Source organism: Pithys albifrons, chromosome 15 (genome assembly GCF_047495875.1).
Source record: "Pithys albifrons albifrons isolate INPA30051 chromosome 15, PitAlb_v1, whole genome shotgun sequence".
In the NCBI taxonomy this organism is placed as follows: Eukaryota; Metazoa; Chordata; class Aves; order Passeriformes; family Thamnophilidae; genus Pithys; species Pithys albifrons.
Window position 1 is genome coordinate 18,591,399 of NC_092472.1, and position 18,556 is coordinate 18,609,954.

General features: G+C 46.7%; 1 protein-coding gene across 3 annotated transcripts in view; it reads right to left on the reverse strand.

Annotated features, from left to right (window-relative positions):
- The window catches only part of FNIP1 (folliculin interacting protein 1), a 64,943-nt gene that overhangs the window by 13,897 nt on the left and 32,490 nt on the right, over positions 1 to 18,556 (reverse strand). For 2 of the 3 annotated variants that reach the window (XM_071569901.1, XM_071569902.1), the window contains exons 3-11: positions 15,926 to 16,069; positions 11,041 to 11,141; positions 10,717 to 10,791; positions 10,152 to 10,243; positions 7,667 to 7,750; positions 6,628 to 6,699; positions 5,676 to 5,811; positions 4,939 to 5,140; positions 4,487 to 4,572 (exon numbers count right to left, since the gene is read on the reverse strand). In XM_071569901.1, the coding sequence (XP_071426002.1) occupies positions 4,487 to 4,572; positions 4,939 to 5,140; positions 5,676 to 5,811; positions 6,628 to 6,699; positions 7,667 to 7,750; positions 10,152 to 10,243; positions 10,717 to 10,791; positions 11,041 to 11,141; positions 15,926 to 16,069 (992 nt within the window). The remainder of the gene's footprint in view (positions 1 to 4,486; positions 4,573 to 4,938; positions 5,141 to 5,675; positions 5,812 to 6,627; positions 6,700 to 7,666; positions 7,751 to 10,151; positions 10,244 to 10,716; positions 10,792 to 11,040; positions 11,142 to 15,925; positions 16,070 to 18,556) is intronic. The other variant, XM_071569903.1, reaches the window with a different exon arrangement.

Here is an 18,556-nt window from a genome sequence, read left to right on the forward strand (position 1 = left end):
TTTGCTGCCTGCTGGGTCCCCCCAGAGCTGCTCCTGGTCCCCTCCTGACAGGAAAGCCCAGCCTGGTGACAGACCTGGGCACAGCAGCCCTGCCAGGTCAGACATCAGTGGGGCACTGGCACTGCCACACCATGTGTTTGAGGGTCTCTGGCAGTGCAGGGGCTTGGGGCACAGGGATGTCATTCCTTTGCAGAAGCAGCTGGGACTAGGGATGAGATTATTAAGGGAAAGCTTTCTGTTCACAGCTCATTAATTGGAATGGATATTAAACAGGTCCAAAGAAAAGGAGAAACCCCAAGCCCAGGGACTTCAAAGCTCAAAACAAGTTCAAAACTTACAGCCCCCAGACACAGCTGACCTGAGAGGCTGAAGATAAACAGCACAATTTAATGTAAAATACAGCTTATTTCTCCTTCCTATGCAAACTAACCCAAGCCAAGCCTCTTGCAGCTCAGCTGTTTTGAAAAAAGAAACTACCTCTATACTAAACCCAACATATTAAAATATTTGTTTTCGTTGAAAAGATAGCCCGAGTCTTGTGATTCGTTATTTACTATTCTGGTAACCCTGGCTGCATCTGCAGCTGATAGTGTTTCCTGCGAGCCAGATCAGATTGCCTGGCTGCTGGCCAGCAGGCATGTGACTGCAGTGCAGGGAACCCTCCATGCCAGCAGTGGCACAGAGACCAAGGGCAAGGATGAACTGCTGCCCAGCTCTGCAGGCACCAGGGAAACGCTCTCCTGCCAGTTAGCAAAGGGCAGAAACGAAAACAAAACAGAACATAAAAAACAAGAAACCCTCCCCAGACACTGCAGGGAGGTGAACTGGATTTAAAACACAACCGGCATTACAATCCCAGCTGGCCCCTCTGCCCTGGCCATCTGCAGCAGCAGCCCCCTCCCCTCCCTCCCACACACCAGCCTGAGAGGGAAGTGCAGTTAATGAGAGACTCTGCTCTTTTGAGGGTTCCAGTACATTTAAATTGGTTTATATTTGGAAACGCCTCTGGGAGGCTGAACTCCAGCCTGGAGCTTGCAGGCAGCTCAGCCCCAGCACTGCAGCACCGGGCACAGGGCTGGGGGAGCCCCTCAGGAAACACCTTCCCATCCCACAGGGCTGAGAGCAGCAAAGCCCAGCCCAGCCAAGTGAAAAGGAAGCCCTGAGCCCTCTGGGGTCTGCCCCAGTGGGCACAGATGGCACCATGGCAAGCACCCTGCTGCTGCAGGCAGGATGGCACGGCACGGCTGCTCCTGCCTCACCCCCACATACTCCAAACCACCCCGGACTTCAGTGCCAGTCCCAGACACCTCTCCCTGGTGCTGCACAAACCCAACGAGCCAGACAGCTCCCCATGGCTGAGGGCATCCCATGCAACCCCTTCCTCCCCAGGGCAAACACACCGACCCCAGCACTGCACCCCAAGAGCTGCCCTCCTGTTTAGAAGCCACAACATAAGGGAAAAGAAAAAAAAACATTTGCTCCCTATGCTCCTTCCTTCCTTCCAAAGATGAGCTTTCCTTAGGAGGGAGCAGGGACACAAAGGCAATGCCAGGGCAGGAGCAGGGGAGCCCCTGTGACTCCGTGCCCATGCTGGCACTGCCGAGCACAGCGCACCAGGCAGTTCACAGCAGAATAAGCTGCTTAAAAATTACTGGCAGAAAATAGGATCAAATCTGTCTGCCAGCAAGCAGGGAGGTGTTTCCCCAGGCCTGTGCTCAGGGTTTCCTTGCCAGCCTGCCTATGTGCCACACAGGTATTAGTCAGTGCATTATCTGTTATCGATGTGCTGCGCTGGCCCCGGGGACTGGGGGAGCTGAAATGTTTATGCAAGTACAGGAGCTTATTTTCTAAGTCATGTGTCTGCACAGCTGACATGCACAGAGAGTTCTAAGCCTCTCGGTCAGGTGTTAATAGCTAAACCCATCAGTGCTTCAGAAAATTAAAAATTGCTGTAAAGTGACTAATGATGCGAGGGTCAGCCTGGAGCTGGGCAGCAAATTGATGGCACATTTACCTTCCAGAGAAGGCAGCTTTGTTTTACCCTGGGTGAGACAGAAACAGCAAAGCAAGGGTCTATGGTGTTGTCTTCTCCCCCTCTATCCTCCTGTACCAGCAGGTAATGTCTGCTGACCCTGCAGCCAGTTCCTTAAAATTCCTGTTTGCAGGTACAACCACAGCCCCTTCCCTGCAGAGGAAGACTGGGTGGCAGGACCCACAGGAACAACCATCCCTGCTCCCCTCTGGCCAGCACAGCAGCACATCCCCCATGCCCCACGGATCTGAGGTCATTCTGATCACCAGAGTGCACATCAGCTACTCTGGAGCACCTCTGAAAATATGGGGAGTTTAAAGAAAAACAAACAAAAAAGAGTCTCCTTTAGATCCATCCCCAAACAAACCAGACTGCAATGAGTTAAACGAGCACGGGATTACATTTTAGCATCACCAACCCACTGAAGTCAGCACCCTTCTCCCCTCCAGCACAGTTTGCTAAGAGGGCAGGAACCAACACAAGTCTCAGGTTCACCAAAGGACTCGGCTCCTGACTTCCCCGTGACTTCAGTGGGAAAGCAGACGCCTGAAGAGATAATAGTGTCCTAAATGGGTTTGTTGAACCAGTGCCAAACATCTTTGCATCCAGCCTTCAGTATTTAAATGTGCCTCTTGCTTCTTACCAGACACATCCTGCACTGCTTTGAAAGGCAAGGGGCTCTTTCCTGTCACAGAAAGGGGGGTGACATGGTCCTGACAAGGACCCTGCCCAGGCTGGGGGCACCAGCTGCTGCCCACCTCTGAATGCAATCTCTTAAAAAAAAACCAGCAAACCCCAGAATTGCCAAAGGCTGCTGCCCCAGGAAATTCATTTCCATGAAATTAAACTGCATTTAATTTACCTCGTTACACTATTAAGGAGTAATATTTATATCACCATGGAAACCTCTGCATAAAGCTGGTGGTTGGACACATGCTCCCAGTGCTGGTTATGCAATGGCCTGTCACGGGAATGATCCCAGCTCCTGGTGAGCAGGGGAGTGCCAGGCTGCCCTTCCCTCCTCAGCCTGTCCACAGGAACCTCCCTCATCCCACCCCAGCTCAGCACTGCAGGAGGAGCAGCCAGTGCAGGGCACTTGGCTTGTGTTTTCAGGGTTATTATCCCTATCATTGACTTGGGATAGGTGTTTTCAGGGTTACTATTCCTACTCCTGACTCGGGATAGGTGCCCCTCCCCAGCTCTCTGGAACTGTTTAACTTGGAAGGACAAAGGGGAACGGGCAAAGTCTGCTGAACGTATCTTAGGGGGAATGTTTTGGGGGAAGATTTGGGCAAACAGCTGGGCAGGTGATGTTAACAGAGGGTGGGAAGGCAGAGAAATGGCTCAGGGAGAGGGCAGGGAGGAGAGGCAGAGCAGAGCTGGAGGAGCAGAGGAACCACAGCGGCTGCTCCGAGTTGCTGAACTCGTCTGGAGCCCCTGGGCAGGATCAGCAGCTCCCAGTCACGAGCTCCCTCTGCTCCCTCTCTTGGCACAGCTGATCCCATCAACCTCTCACCACGTGCTCCCTCTTCCTGCCTCCTGTCCCTACAGAACATATCCTCTGCCCTTCCTTGTGACTGCCTGGAGCTTCTGAAAAAAATCAAAAATACCCTGTGCCTTCATCCTGCAGCACCACCTAATCCCTGGCATTCAGGTAGTAATGGAATTGCAGAAAAGTAAGTGAGTCCTCAGGATCCTTCACTGTTAGCAAAATACACCCTGATGTCAGGATTTTCTTTTTATAACATCACAGCACTGTCTTCAATAATGTCTTTAAAACGTCGCTCTGCAGTGGTTGTAAAAGGAAGGACCCTGCCACTCCCCTCTGAGAGGAGATGAATCACTTGAAACAGATGGATTTCATCTTAATTCCCTCCCCATGACTTCAACTATGGAAAGAAAATACAGCTAAATGCCAGGGATGTGCTTATCTGTGTTACTTTGTGTATTAACTGCTGAACAGAGAGGCTCTGCAGGTACTGACAGCCAGAGATTACAGCACTGCATTTTACTGTGGGAAAAGACAGCTCTCCTTCTTCCTCCCTGGGTATCTGAAACACCCTCAGAGCACAACTTGGAGCAGGGTGAGCTCTGCTCACTCATCAGGAAAACACACACTGAGGTGGGTTTCCCAAACATGGCTTTGCAAGCCTCTTCCCCCTCTCAGTGGGCCACAAAAGGCAATTTAAGAGGTCACTGGCAGCTCCATTACCATCCAAAGCAGAGAAAACATTGATCATGTGTCCTTTTCACACCAGGCCCTGAGAGATACACACAAAATCTAAAGACACAGACAAGTCAGGATGGCTTGGTATCACCAATCCCTTCCTGCACTTACTTTTGCAGAAGACTTTAGGCATTGTAAGTTAAGTTATCCTGCACTTAGAAGGTCCTTCTAAAGGAGGCTCTGCCTTTGAAGGAACAGACACAAAAGGCAGGGGACACACAGCTCACCTGAACTCATTGAGGGCATCCACGATCCTGTTGTAGGCCAAGCTGCGCTGGCTGGCGTCGGCCGAGCGCCGGCTCATCTTCATAGCCTGGAACAAGCATCAAACACGAGTTACACAGAGCTGCAGGAGCACAGAAAATGGAAAGCAAAGTCATGTGCTTGACTTGTTCTTCCATGCAACTGGGCAGGCCAAGAGGCTTTTTAAGTGATAAAATGATGGTACAAGTGGCAGCTTTCCTATCTGAGGCACATCAGCAGCTTCTGCTGCTTCTGCACATTTCATCAGTTAAGGCATAAAAGGGGTCACAGTTTTGACTGCAGTGATGCAATTCCTACACCCATCAGCAAGTCCATCCCACACTTTATAACGAGCAACAGGAGTCAGGAATTCTATTAGACAGGGCTGGGGGAACACAGCAGTACAAGGGCAAGAATCCCAAGTGACCATTCTTACCTGTTCTATTGCACTCTTCAGTTTGTTCATGTGACTCTCAAAAAGAGGGAAGTGGGAGAAGAAGAACTCGTTAAATTTGTTGTTTTCATCTTCATCTCTTGAGAGTGAAAAAATAACGCCAATTGCTATCTTCTTCTTCCTAACAATTCCTGGGCTTGGACCAGAGCTGTCATCTGACAAGTTGAAGCTTTCATCCATGGACCTTGGAGCATGAAAAAAAGAGAAAGTTCACGTAATCCACTGCTCAAAGTTGTACCTTGGCTTCCTGAGTAATTCAGTTCTTCAACATTTAACTTCAACAAGCACCTTTTGTTCGCATGTGTTGTCAAATCATCACCTTTGATAACATCCACTTTATGATTTTTTACAAGCAACCATTAATTGATCCTGCAGTCACAGAAGCTGGAACCGGATTCAAAGTGTTTGTGGGATCAGAATATGGTATTCTAGTTCTCTCCAATCTCTGCCAAGAATTTGTGTTTTGAGTAGGATTTTAGGGCTTCTTATCCTCAAAAATACAGCCTACAGATTTACATGTTGCTGAAGGCTTCCCAGTCAGTGCAAAACAACGAGCTGCATGAGGAAAACAGACTAAAAAAGATCAGCCTGACTTACACCTCTGCAAACACCCCACGGGAAGCACCAGCAAGCACAGATGTACACATGCAGGAGCAGAATCAAGCTGACAAGGGGGGGAAATGTATGGGCAGCAAGCAGGATTGCAGTTCCCAGCTCACCATCGAGGGAAGACCCCGTTCTCCAGGCTGGTCGTCTGGCTGCGCCGCCAACGCCGCTGGTAACTGCTGGCACAGCTCTTGTTCAGCGAGGAGCCCGGGGACGGGAACGGGGTGATCAGCAGGCTGCTGAGAGAGGCTGCAAGAACAACAGGAACAAATGAAAAACCTCTCCAGAAGGAAGAGCATTTGGAAAATCACACAAGCAACTAAATGAAGCCCCAGGATACACTGGTGTTGCTTCTCAAGTGACTTCTCTTTTTTTTTATCTGTGTTTCTTATCTAAAAATAACCAGTTTATAATGACATTAACGAGCCATACAAGCACTACAAGGGTGGGACAGTCCTGCAGTTTTACATAATAAGGAACACACACAGGCTGCACCTTGCTCAGCAACCCAAGTATTGGGAAATAAATTCTCTGTGGAAAGTAGTAATGTTGATCACATCCTCTAACAGCCCTTCCAATCCTAACCCAAATGCCCCACCTCCTGAGTGTGGGGGGAGGAGAGGGATGTTGTGGAAGTGAATTCTTGATTTAGTGTCACTGTCACAGAATCACAAAATCACAGGTGGTTGGGTTGGAAGGTCCTTAAATCTCACCTCATTCCAACCCCCTGCCATGGGGAGGGAATCTTGCACTAGTCCAGGCTGCTCAGGGCCATCCAGAGTGGCCTCCCTGACTAGGAAAGCAGATGACAGCCAGTATTGTTGAGAAATGCTGCAAGCTCAGTTCAATATTCAATCTGCCTTCAATACACGGCACCGCTGTCAGGTTACCTGTGAGGTGCCCAGTGCACCACCTGTACAGGTACAGGCAGGTGACACTGATGTCACACAGAACAAGCCAGAACAGCCCCATTTCTGCACTATTTGATGATGTGCAGAGATCCCAGAGACAAATATTACTGAGTGGCTTTGGAGTCTACAGGGTTAACACACGAACTGCCATTACCAGATCTTGCTATCCCGCTGTCTCTGTCCTCATTCTGCTCCCTCCCAGGCATATCCATAGGGTTGCTATGAACTGTAAAACAAGGAATACCAATTAGCAGGGGAATATACAGCTCCTTTCTTGTTTGCAGATCTCCATGTAATTAACGAAACAAAAACATGCTCATTAATTCAGATCAACAGCACCACACAAGGCCATCACCAAGAAAGGCTGCTTAGCTGAACAAGCCAAAACACTCATCTGGGAAGCCTGTATGTGTTTTTCTCAAGTCCATGCACCTATTTTAGGGCAACCTGAAACTAGTACACTTTGTTTCTTTACATAGGTAGTTTTCAATGAAATTTTAATGCACCAAGAGGATGTTGGTCACATTGGTAGTACCCAGTGTATAGACAAAAATTCACCAAACCCCAAAATAAGCACAACTTCATTCATATACCAGCTTTCTCAGGTATTATGTGTGTAATTTCAAAAGGATTTGCAATGCTGTCTTGAAGAGAGCAAGGATTGTTCAGCTAAGCCATAAGCTGTCCAGATTCAGTCTACATATACACAAGATCAAAAGTGCCTCAGGCTCAATGGTCTTCAAATGTGATCTGTTTTACATATATGTGTGTGAAATAAAGCTACTCAGCCATGGAAATAAGACCCAGCCACTGAAAGCAAGAAATATCCATTTTGAGTGAATGTAGGTTAGCTTTAGTTTTTACAGTTTGGTTGAAACTAGTCCAGAACAAAACAGCTTGACAGCATTGGGAAATATAATTTCCATAAATATGACATCCATATTTTAAATATATAAGTTTCCAAAGTGAAACAACACACACAACCCCAAAGAGGACTATTAAATGCCTGTTGTCCTCTGGGGATTTAAGGATTGTATCCAAAAAGGTAAGAGAGCAAACATCACTGTGCATTTTGTATTAAAAAAAATAAATAAAAATAAAAAAAGAAAAAGGAATCTTATTTCCAGGGCTGAACTACAACCCCCAGGGTGTCCCCAGCTAGACTAGCCCCCAGCACACAGCACACTGCAAACCTGCAAAGAAAGAGGCGCTCCGGATGAGGCGGAGCGGACCTTGCTCTGAGAATGCCCTTCTGGGGCTGCAAAGCTGCGAAAGACCTACATGGCAAATGTAAAATACACAGGAGAGAACGGGTTAGTGAAGCAGCACAGTCCCAGGGAGGGAGGGAGGGGGCCAGGGCAGGAGGAGGCAGGAGGAACACAAAGGCAGGGGAACAGCTCTGGGGCTGAACAGCAGCGCTGGGTGAGGGGAAAAGCCTCACAGGGCTCACAGAAGTGAAATAATAGACCCAGCTTTCCACTGTCTCCCATGGAAGGAGGAGGCTTTTCAAAAGGGCTTTTTCTTTAAGGTTGAAAAATGATTAATTTATGCAGGCTCAAAGCCTAACTTGATCACAAACAGGAGATTCATCATGGAGTATAATGTTTGTTTTAACATCCCCACTGGTGGGGTGGCTGGGAACACTGGGGCTGAAGAGGAGGGGGAGGAAGGGGGAGAAGGCAGGCAGGAATTCTTCTTAGTACAACCAACAGGAAATTACAGGCTGAAGTAGCTGGTCTGAGAACAGTCAGTACATCAGTGGAGTGAAATGATCATATAGAAAATAAATGTTAGCAGTCTCAGTAGTTCATTTTAAAAGTAATACTGGATTGTAGAAATACCAATAAAACGGGGTATTTTCTGTACACAGAGCCAGGAAAAGCACTTTAATGAGTTAATTGCCAGTCTCTCTCCTACATTTGAAGCTGATGCCCACTCAGAGTTTTCTGATTACACAAAACATGAAGCTGCACCTCAGAGCTCCCTTCCATTTTCTCAGGCCTTCACTCATTAAAGGAACACATGACCAGGGCTGCTTTTTTTTTCAACCAGCATATCTAAAAAAAGCACATTGTAAACAGTTCCCAACCAAAACACATAGACCCTTCTCCTGTCACAGGTGACTCAGGGGCTGCTGAGCACAGTCAGAAATGCTGCAGTTACAGATTAACTCCTTTCCCTCCTTTACCCAGGGTTCCCTCTGTGCTCAAATGGGAACTGTAAACAAACACTGTAGAAAAACTTGTGCAGCTCAATCACAAAGAAAACTTCAGCATCCTCTGCTTTCAGGCAACCTCGTGCTCCTTGGCACACACCCCTGCTCGAGGTGCCCAGCCCTGCACTCCCAAACCACATCGAGTCCTCTCCCAAGAGCTGCAGCATCTGAACTGAACTTGCAGTTCAGACCTCTATGGGGATACAGCAAACTTTGCCAAGCACAAACCACAGCAAACCCCAACAAACACCAGATGAAGTGATCTCCTCTCTCTTAGATCAAGCACCTCATTCACTGTGAAAAATCACAACTGAAGTCTAAAAGGAATACTGAATATTAAGAAAAAAATGCCATCTTTTTAACTTTCCTGACTTAGTGAATTCAGGAAACATTTAATAGATAAAAGGTTCTTGCAACTTTAATTGGCTTCCCTTATAAATGGATCATTGGCAATGATTTTGATCAGATATACAGCTCATGAGCCTGAAAAGCATTTAAGCCCATGCCTAGGAGCAGTCTTATCAAAGTCAGTGTGAAAGAGAGAAGGAAACACACCCAAGAGTTAGGACCACATCAAAGTCAGAAACCCAGTTAAGAATAACACAGTCATCAAATCCACTCCTCACTTCCAACCCTATAAAAGCATATTTTACATACAGCAATATTCTGGAAAGCAATTGTAAAGGGAAGCCCCTTATTCCATCTACAAGAGACATTTGCTTGGAGAGTCAACTCTCAAAATGAAGGGAAAAGGAGGATGTGCTGCAGAGCCTTGGATCAGCTGCTGCTGCTGGACAACCAAGCACTGAAGCCCAATATCTGTGCTATCATCTCAACAGTTCCCAAAGGGAAGAGCCAAGACCTTCCCCTCTTTGTTATCCAATGTTCATGGAGCCTCCACCCACAGCTCTTCCACAGAGGCTGAGACCTGAGGGTGCCAGATGGCTTCCCATCACTGCCTGACTTCCATGGGCAGGAAGAGGAGAGCACAAAGATTCTCTGTCCAGTGTGACCCAAAGCTGCAGCCCAGCTGTGCCAGGTTAGCTGAGACTGGAAGGAAAGAGGTGCCACACGTGCTCAGGTGGGCAGAGTACAGAGCAGAGTGGGAATTATTAACGAAAATAAAACCAGGGAACTGAGCCAGGCAGAATCAACCCTGCCTGACCAGAGATGTGCTGCTGAGCAAGTTCTACAGAACGTTATTTTCCAACATTTTCTGGTTTTGGACTTAAGTATACCTAAGAATTTCTGTTATGAATTTTAATACACATATAGAGCTGTGTATACTGAACTAGTGCTGGTTCCCAGAACAGGCTGATTCATTCTCCTCCAAACTCCACCAACATTAATTTTCTATTACATCTTTAGCTTTTTTCTATTTGATTCTATTTAAAAGACTTGCATATTCTAGAATCTATGATTCCTCAATTAAAGATATCAGCAAATAAAATGTTTGTAATTACCTATATTCCCGAGAAGTCCGTTCATAATTGTACTGTGGTCAGGCTTTAATGTATTGCTGTCTTGATTAATGAACTCAAGACTGTCCTGCAACCTGTAACAAATACAAAACGCACAACAAAACCAGTGATCTGCATTTCAGTAGAACAGAGTGTTGGTTCATTATAGCCTGAGTGGAACAGAGGAGGTAAGAACACAGGAAGGGCTTTCAGAGCCTCAGCCACGTTCTCAGGTGGGGCAGTTAACACACACACAAAACTAAATGTGGAACCCCCTGGAGCCAGGTAGTTTTGTGACACCTTTTTCTTCACCTTGGACTGAATTCCCCAGGCTGCAGGCACTTCTGCACCTCACAGTATCAAACTTCCCCATATCGGCACTGAGGGAACAGTCCATTCACTTACAGCAAACTGGGGTGAAGGCAACGTGTGGGGAAGGTGAGGACACTACTGACAGATGGAACAAGAAGTTATTTTTTTAGAGAAAGAATCTGGAGGGTCCCAAACAAGTGCTGAGTGTTCTTACGTTCCCCTGCACGTGCAATAGCTACACCTGGAGGGGACTCACGTGTTGAGGCTGCCGTAGATGCTGCTGCCAGTGCGGGCTGTGAACACCTTGCTGAGCATCAGCTGGGGAGGGGAGCTGGGGACAGACAGGAGGGGAGAACTCAGTCAGAAACAGTGCCAAGACAGGCTTTGCTTTCCATCTCACATCCCTCAAGATTTTATAGACCTTAACACAACACAATGGCCTTTTGTTTCAAAAGTGACATCAGAATAACTTAAAGCAAACACAGAAAGCCTTTTCCCCTGCACTTGTGCCCCTCAGTTCAGGAGGTGGGAGCACTAAGGAGTGAACTTTCTGAAAGCATCAGCAGGAGACTCATCTTACCGGATCTGGTGGATTTTCAGTGTGGAGCCCTTGTAGCTCATGGCCACAGAGCCAAACATCATCTCTCCAAGCATGTTGGCATCTGAGGAGCAGCGAGAGCCCTGCAAGAAACAAACCCACCAGCGTTGGGTTTTAAGCATTTTAGAAGCACACTTCTATTAAGGGAGCAAAAAAGAGAGGGAAATATTCTTTATTTAAAAGATGAACATTCAAAAGATCTTGCTTGAACACTGCTGAACACACCAAGTTGAACAGTTTAATGAGGATAATGCTGGCACAGAAAGTGATCATTTTGGCTGTGAGCTCAACCACTAAAACCAGCCAACAAACCTAATCCATCTGGGTGAGGGGAAGCAGATTCCAACCACAAGCCAGGGGACTGATGCTTTAAGAATGAGATAACACACCTTGCTGAATAAAAACCACTAAACCTAAACCTTGTCTCTCCTTCACAAGAAAAGTCACCAGTTCACTGGAGGTCTTAGACAGACTGTGCATTGGAGCCAAGCTGGACCAGTGTTCCCTTGACAAACACTGATTCAGAACTTCTCCTTGGATGGTACTTTTATGGGATGAATCTTTCCCTGGTGCTTCAGGGATGGTACCAGCAAAGAGCTGCAGCGTGGAGATGCCAGGCTAAAGTTGTGCCATTCCTGCTCCTCCACTGGCAAGGGCTTGCTGTAAGGCACACAGGCTGAATGCCAAGGAGGAATGTCACTGTGCTGCATCACAGCCCAGGCCAAACTCTGCAAACAAAACCTGAAATTAAAAATTACTCAGGGCAGTCAGCTGGAGACGACTGACTGCTCTGCTGACAGTCATCTTATGTGTGTACTTTCAGTGGCTGAAATGACTGTCCCTCAGTCCAGGGCTGTTTCACCTCTGGGCTGGCAGAGTGTTAGTGCTGGGTCTCCACTTGTGCCTTGCCCTGAGTGACTTCAAATATGGTGATCAGCCAGTTCACAGGGGAGAGCTTTGGTACTGGGCAGGAGAGCAACACATTTCCTTCAGGGTGTGTGGTAACACTCCACTTCCTTGGAGTAATCCTTCCAAAATATCCCTAAAACCAGTCACAGAAACAACCCTGTATTTGGCAAATGCTAAGTGCCAGGTCTCCATATTCCTTATCCAAGCTCTGAACAACCAGGATCCTCACCCATAGCACTAAATAGGATTGGAATATAGAGTGATAGAATGGTTTGGGTTGGAAGGGACTTTAAAGCTCATCCCATCCCATCCCCACCATGGGCAGGGACACCTTCCATTAGATCAGGTTGCTCCAACCTGGCCTCGGACACTTGCAGGGATGAGGCAGCCACAGCTTCTCTGGGCACCCTGTGCCAGTGTCAGACAGTGAGCCCAGAGCAGAGCCAAGGACAGGGTGTCCCCACACAGATCCCCACCAGCAGCAGGGAGGGCTCTGAGCATCCCACTCGGTGTTCCTGCTCACGCTCTCTGCAGAACAGGGCCAGGAACAAGGAAATGCTCATCAGCCAAAAGGCAACACACTTATCACACTTCTCAATTTTTAGCTCTTCTCAAGCACTCTCAATTAAGATGATGATACTTTAAGAGCCATACTATTAACCTCTGAAATCTGCTATCCCTGCAAGAATGACTAAAAGCAGCAACCAGTTACAAAACTGAGGATACAACTGCAAGGTTTGTCAGTGTTCAGTGACAGGGCAAAACTCATCATTAGCTGGGCCTCACTGAAATTCCATCCTTCCCTCCCAGGGCATCCCACTGCCCAGGTGAAAATTCCATCCTTCCCTCCCAGGACATCCCACTGCCCAGGTGAAAATTCCATCCTTCCCTCCCAGGGCATCCCACTGCCCAGGTGAAAATTCCATCCTTCCCTCCCAGGACATCCCACTGCCCAGGTGAAAATTCCATCCTTCCCTCCCAGGACATCCCACTGCCCAGGTGAAAATTCCATCCTTCCCTCCCAGGACATCCCACTGCCCGGGTGAAAATTCCATCCTTCCCTCCCAGGACATCCCACTGCCCAGGTGAAAATTCCATCCTTCCCTCCCAGGACATCCCACTGCCCAGGTGAAAATTCCATCCTTCCCTCCCAGGGCATCCCACTGCCCAGGTGAAAATTCCATCCTTCCCTCCCAGGGCATCCCACTGCCCAGGTGAAAATTCCATCCTTCCCTCCCAGGGCATCCCACTGCCCAGGTGCACTGCAGGCAGTACTAGAAAACCAGTTTAAACCCAGTCAGTATGACCCAGCAGGTCCAAGGAAATCCCAGCACAGATGTCAATGGCTCTAGGAAATGACAGGTTTGGCAGCATCATGAAATCTTGACTTAGGAACACTGCAAATTGCTACAGCCACACACTGTGATTGTTGGTTTTAAATCTGTTGCAGATCTCCAAATGAAGGACACAATTCTGATTAAATGTCAAGCCCTTGATGGTTGGTTTTGATTTCAACTTTCTGCTGTTGTGAAAATCTAATTCTAAAGCTGAGGAAAAATACTTGATCTTAAAGTATTGATTTTCTTTGTCGAGCAACCAAATTAAAGTGAAAACCAACTGCTTTCAAATTTAATTGTAGGGGTTTCCCTTTCCTTTGAAAGGCAGACAAGCAGTGCTGAAGGCAAAGAGCGTGATAAGATGTGCCCATGGCCTGTTCAGTCTGGCATTTCATCTACACTTAATAACAATAATTTTATTATGCAAAACAGAAGACACCCATTTAATGCATTTAATATGGAAACACCGTTACTGCTCCACTCTTTGGGTCTCTAATGCTGCAAAATAAAGGTCACTCGAGACCAAAGGAGTGTGCAATCAACTGAGGAAAGGGGTTAAATATTAAAAACTCAAACAAAAAGTAGCCAAGGAGCATCTGGCAAAAAGGGCCCAACCTCAGGCACTGAGAGCCTGGCCACAAACCAGCTCCCCAGGTCATGGTTAGGAGCTCACATAAAAACTGATCATAAAATACCCACAAGTGTTTGGGATTGCACATCAGCATTGTAGAGGTAGCAACATTTGCATGATCTGGAAGTTACTTTCCTGAATATATTTACAGCATTTAATATTCCCCTTTCTGCACATATTGTCAATAACTAAGTGCATCTGAAAACTAAAAATGCAGTAAAGAAATAAATGTTCAATGTTGTGATCAACAAATCTGAAAGACTTTCAGTCCTGTCGGCTCTGACAAGCACAAGGGGCAACATCAGTGTCATAATGTGCAAATAATGTGGGCAAGCCTGGAGTCATGTCCAGCTTCCTCTTAATGTATTTTCATCATGCTTTGAGGGATCTGGATGGGACATAATTACAAAGATGAAAGCCTGGAACAACCCCCCTGTATCCACAGTGCAATCAAAGTTGCTCATTTATAGTCAAAGTGTATTTAAACAGGAAAACATAAAGAACTGTTTTAAAAGTCCCACAGCATGGTATTATTTGAGCTTCCATTTTACAGCTTTATAAAAAACCAAACAAAAGAACTTATAAATACTGCAAATACATTAAGTAACCTCTGAGGTTACAGACAGAGCAGTGAGAAGGTAGGAAATGCCAGGCTGAGTGATGTCTGGACAAACTTACTCTGGCCCTCTGCATACCTGACACAAGATTTTATTGTGCATTAAAGAATTCCTGTGTTTATAGTTCTCTGCTCACTTGCTGGGGAAGCCTGGAAGGAGTCTGATGAATGCAGTAGATAGTTTACAACAAATGTTGTGAAAGACCAACTTCAGCTGAAAGTTTGTGGCACAGTCACGTAGCCACACATCAGTTCCACTCAGTGAGATTCTGAGTGAGTGACACCCATGAGGAAGTGCAGACTTGAAAGGGAAAACTTTCCACAGCTTTACAATACACTGTCATGCCAACCACTAAAATGAATTTCCTTTCATATCACTGCCCACTGGTTGACAGAGCCTGCCCAGGGGGAGAGGCAGTTTCTGGCTAGTGGGGGACAGGGTTTTCCTTGGGCACACAGTGCACGGAGGAGGTGACTCTGTGCTGGGAGGGAGCTGCTGACAGGAATGTCTCTTCCTTTCAGAACCACAGTTAAATGCCCTTCCAGGAAGGGAGGAACGGAAAACAGATCTTCAGCCACCTTCCCAAAGCTGTGGAAAAGAGTGTGATGAGAAAGGGAAAACAAGAATACACAGCTCTCCAAATATAGCAGGAGTTAACGTGACAGTGGGAGAGTCAGCACTGCAAGGTTCTTCTTTTCTATCTACGGGAGATTAAGACATCAGTAGTACTGTAGTTCAGAACAGGTTGTGGAGATAGCAGCTTCCCTCAGACACACAATTACTTCATTACAAAGAGTGGAAGGGCTTAGTTCTATTTTAGGGTGGCTTAATATAAAACACTTGTGATCCATGGAAGGAGAGATGACAGAAATATATCCGTGTCAGATGACTCTGCTACTCTCATGGTCAAAATCTCTTACGTAAAACGGGACTCAAGTGCACCGAATCCCTCGTTATAAAGCTGTTACACAGACTGTCCCTATGGACAGTGTCTCTCTGTTATTTCCCTGGCCTTTAGCAATAAAATAAAGTAAACCACTTCATCTGCACCAAGGTAAGGTATTTGTGCCCCGTCTGACCCTACAGACTGGGGGTTATCACCTGGGTCATGGGACACGAGCAATGCCCTGCAGAAATCGCTGCCACTCAAGACACAGCCCGAGAGAACCAGCTGGCTCCTTTTAGACTTGTTCAAACCCAAAGCTCCAGCATCAAACATTCCTGAGTCAGAACCAAAGTCTCATTCTGACTGACCTGCTCTCCACCACCAGCCTCTCACTTCAAGCTTTTTAAAACAGTTGGTACCTCACCTGCTGTTAGTATTTGACATGGATTATGTAGGAAAAAAGAAAATAAAAGGAAAAGTGACTCACCTGGTATTTTGGGCATTGTTCTTTTGGATCAGAGAACGAGGAGGATGAATTGATGGAGCTATCCAAGGAAGAAGAGCTATCTCCTCCAGGCTTCAGTTGGCAACATTTCCCAAACACTCTCACCTGAGCATCGCTGCAGAGTTTCTGAAATAAAGACAATACATGTGACACACTAAGCCCCACGACCTGACATCACTGTCAGCAGCATTGCACTTACCTGTTTAGGTATTTGGCAGCTGAAAGGCTCATGCCCCAGGAAAACAGGTAATACAATATATACCCACGTCTCTTGCAGCCTGGCTGTACAAAGGAAAGCTGAGCTCCTTTAGTTCCAATTAGTCAGGAGCCACCAGGTCTCTCCAACTCTGTTTTCCTAAGTAGCCATCCATCTCTGAAGCTTTACAAATTACATTTTTAGACCCAGAATTAGGAGAGAGGATGGTAGCAAAGTGTTTCCAGCTGTCTTCACCTTGCCCGCTGTGCCTGCCAGGGCGGAGGTGCCACAGCAGTGATGGGCACACGGAATGAGCAGTTCACCATAAATAATCAAGCAAGAAGAACATGGAATTCAGGAGATTCATGTTACAGGGATAAGTGGAAAGATCCTGGTTCTTGCAGATCTCTCCCCACCTGTGTATAAGCCCCCCAGTCTTTTCAAAGAGTGGCACAGAGGTGACATGTTCCTCATGTTTTCAGTACAAGGAAATTGTGAGGTTGAAAATGCACAAAGATGGAAAACACAGTCAGTGTTAGAGAGAAGCCAGAAAAGTTTCACAAAATTATGGAGAATCAATCCAAAGGGTGAATTCTGATGAAGATTCAGACAGAAAACAGAGCAGAAAAGGGAGTTTGAAGGACCCAGATGGAGCTGGGACTGATGTACAGGATGGGCAGGACCTGTGTCCACTCCCCACACGCAGCATTATCAATCACTGGCACAGGAGGTGCTCCACTGCCGTTTCATTCACTATTTAAAAACATTTCTGATTTCCCTTGTGAATCTCAGCATCCCCAGCAGAGTCAGCATCCACAGAAGTTAATGCTGTTTACACCAGCACTGGCATTGCCAACCCTCTTCACCTAAAGATCTCAATGTATTTTTCACACACTCGTTACACTTGAGCACACCCACGGAAGGTTGGCATTATTTACATCTGCTGGTGGGCAGAACTAGGAGACAGAAATAGTCTACACTGCTCAGAATTCCATACCAACCTGCCCTAAGACTTCCTCAATGAACATTTCCTGCACAATCACCAAACCAGCAAGAGCAAGCTGGAGGCAAAGCCTGCTGGAAGGAGGGTCCAAGGGACAGATGGAAACACAGAAGGGCTGTTGGATGTGACAGCTCCATCTCTGGACTCACAGCCCCACACCACAAGCTGTCCTTTCATCCAAAACCATGAATAAGTCCTCATCTTTAACAGCTATGAGAAAAAGGAAAAGGCACAAAGAAAAAGTGTGAAAAAGCCAAGGCACAGGGTGGTAATTCCCTGACTCTGCTCAATAATCAGGAACGATGCACAAAGAGCTGACTGGCCTTACTGCTATGGATGGATTCTGATGAGGGGCATGGTGGGAATCCCATTCCTCCCTCCTAGGTTGTCCAGGTTACTTTTTTAGGGAGAAGTGACTTGAATTTGGCCCTAATTGTTTGTGGGATTTAGCAAGGCAGCAGAAAACGCCCAGGATTACAGAGCCCCACGTGGCAGCCTGCACTGCTGCTCCCTTGGAGCTGCTGCCACAGAAAGCCTCAAGGGAAAATGTGCAGAGAAATCAGTAATTCCGAGGCAGAGGGAGGGGAGTGCTCACTGTCCACAGAGCCTGTGCTTTGCTGGCACCCTGGGGCAGCCTCCCCTCACAGGGTGGGGAGCAGCTGAATCCCTACAATGTGCAGAGTTGCTCCTGGCTGGGCAGATCCGGGGCCTGAGCACAGAGCACAATGGCTGGAACATGTGAATGATCATCATATGACTTCAGTAGGAACTCGTGAACCAGAATTGCATTTTATCTCTGACACAAACAACAATGTCCTAGGCTAGGCAAGCATCATGTGATAAAACCACATACAATCCACAGGGTTACAGCAGCTTTTGCAGGCAAACCACATTTCAGCTTGCATTTTCCATCAGATGTTGAAAGTTCCTTCTAAGAAGTTGCAGTTAGAACTAAGCTTGAGACTGTAGAAATTCACTTAATGGCTTTACAAGAGAAAAAACATTTTGTGCATTAAAAAGAATAGGCTGAGTTTGCAAATTAATTACTTTTGAATCATTCATTCTCATTATCAGGGTGTTTTTCTGCACAGCAGCTTTACCCAGATCCACTGGGTAACCTGAAGTAGCAGTTGCCTAATTTAAATAGCAAACCAGGAAAATGGCTGTTTGGTCTTTGCAGTGGAACTTAATGAACCAAAACTCCTTCAAGGAGTCTTTAAAGGAGGTCAGGAACTTTCAGCCACCACTTTCCAGAACCTTGTGAGCAGTAAATCCCTCCTCAAACACAGACCACTGATGAATTTTGGTGTTTGCTCTTTTACAATTTTAGCATGTGCTTAAAAGAACTTGTGGGACAATGAGATCAAGTACCCACAGTGATCCTTTTCCTCTGTAATTTCTGACTCCAAATGCC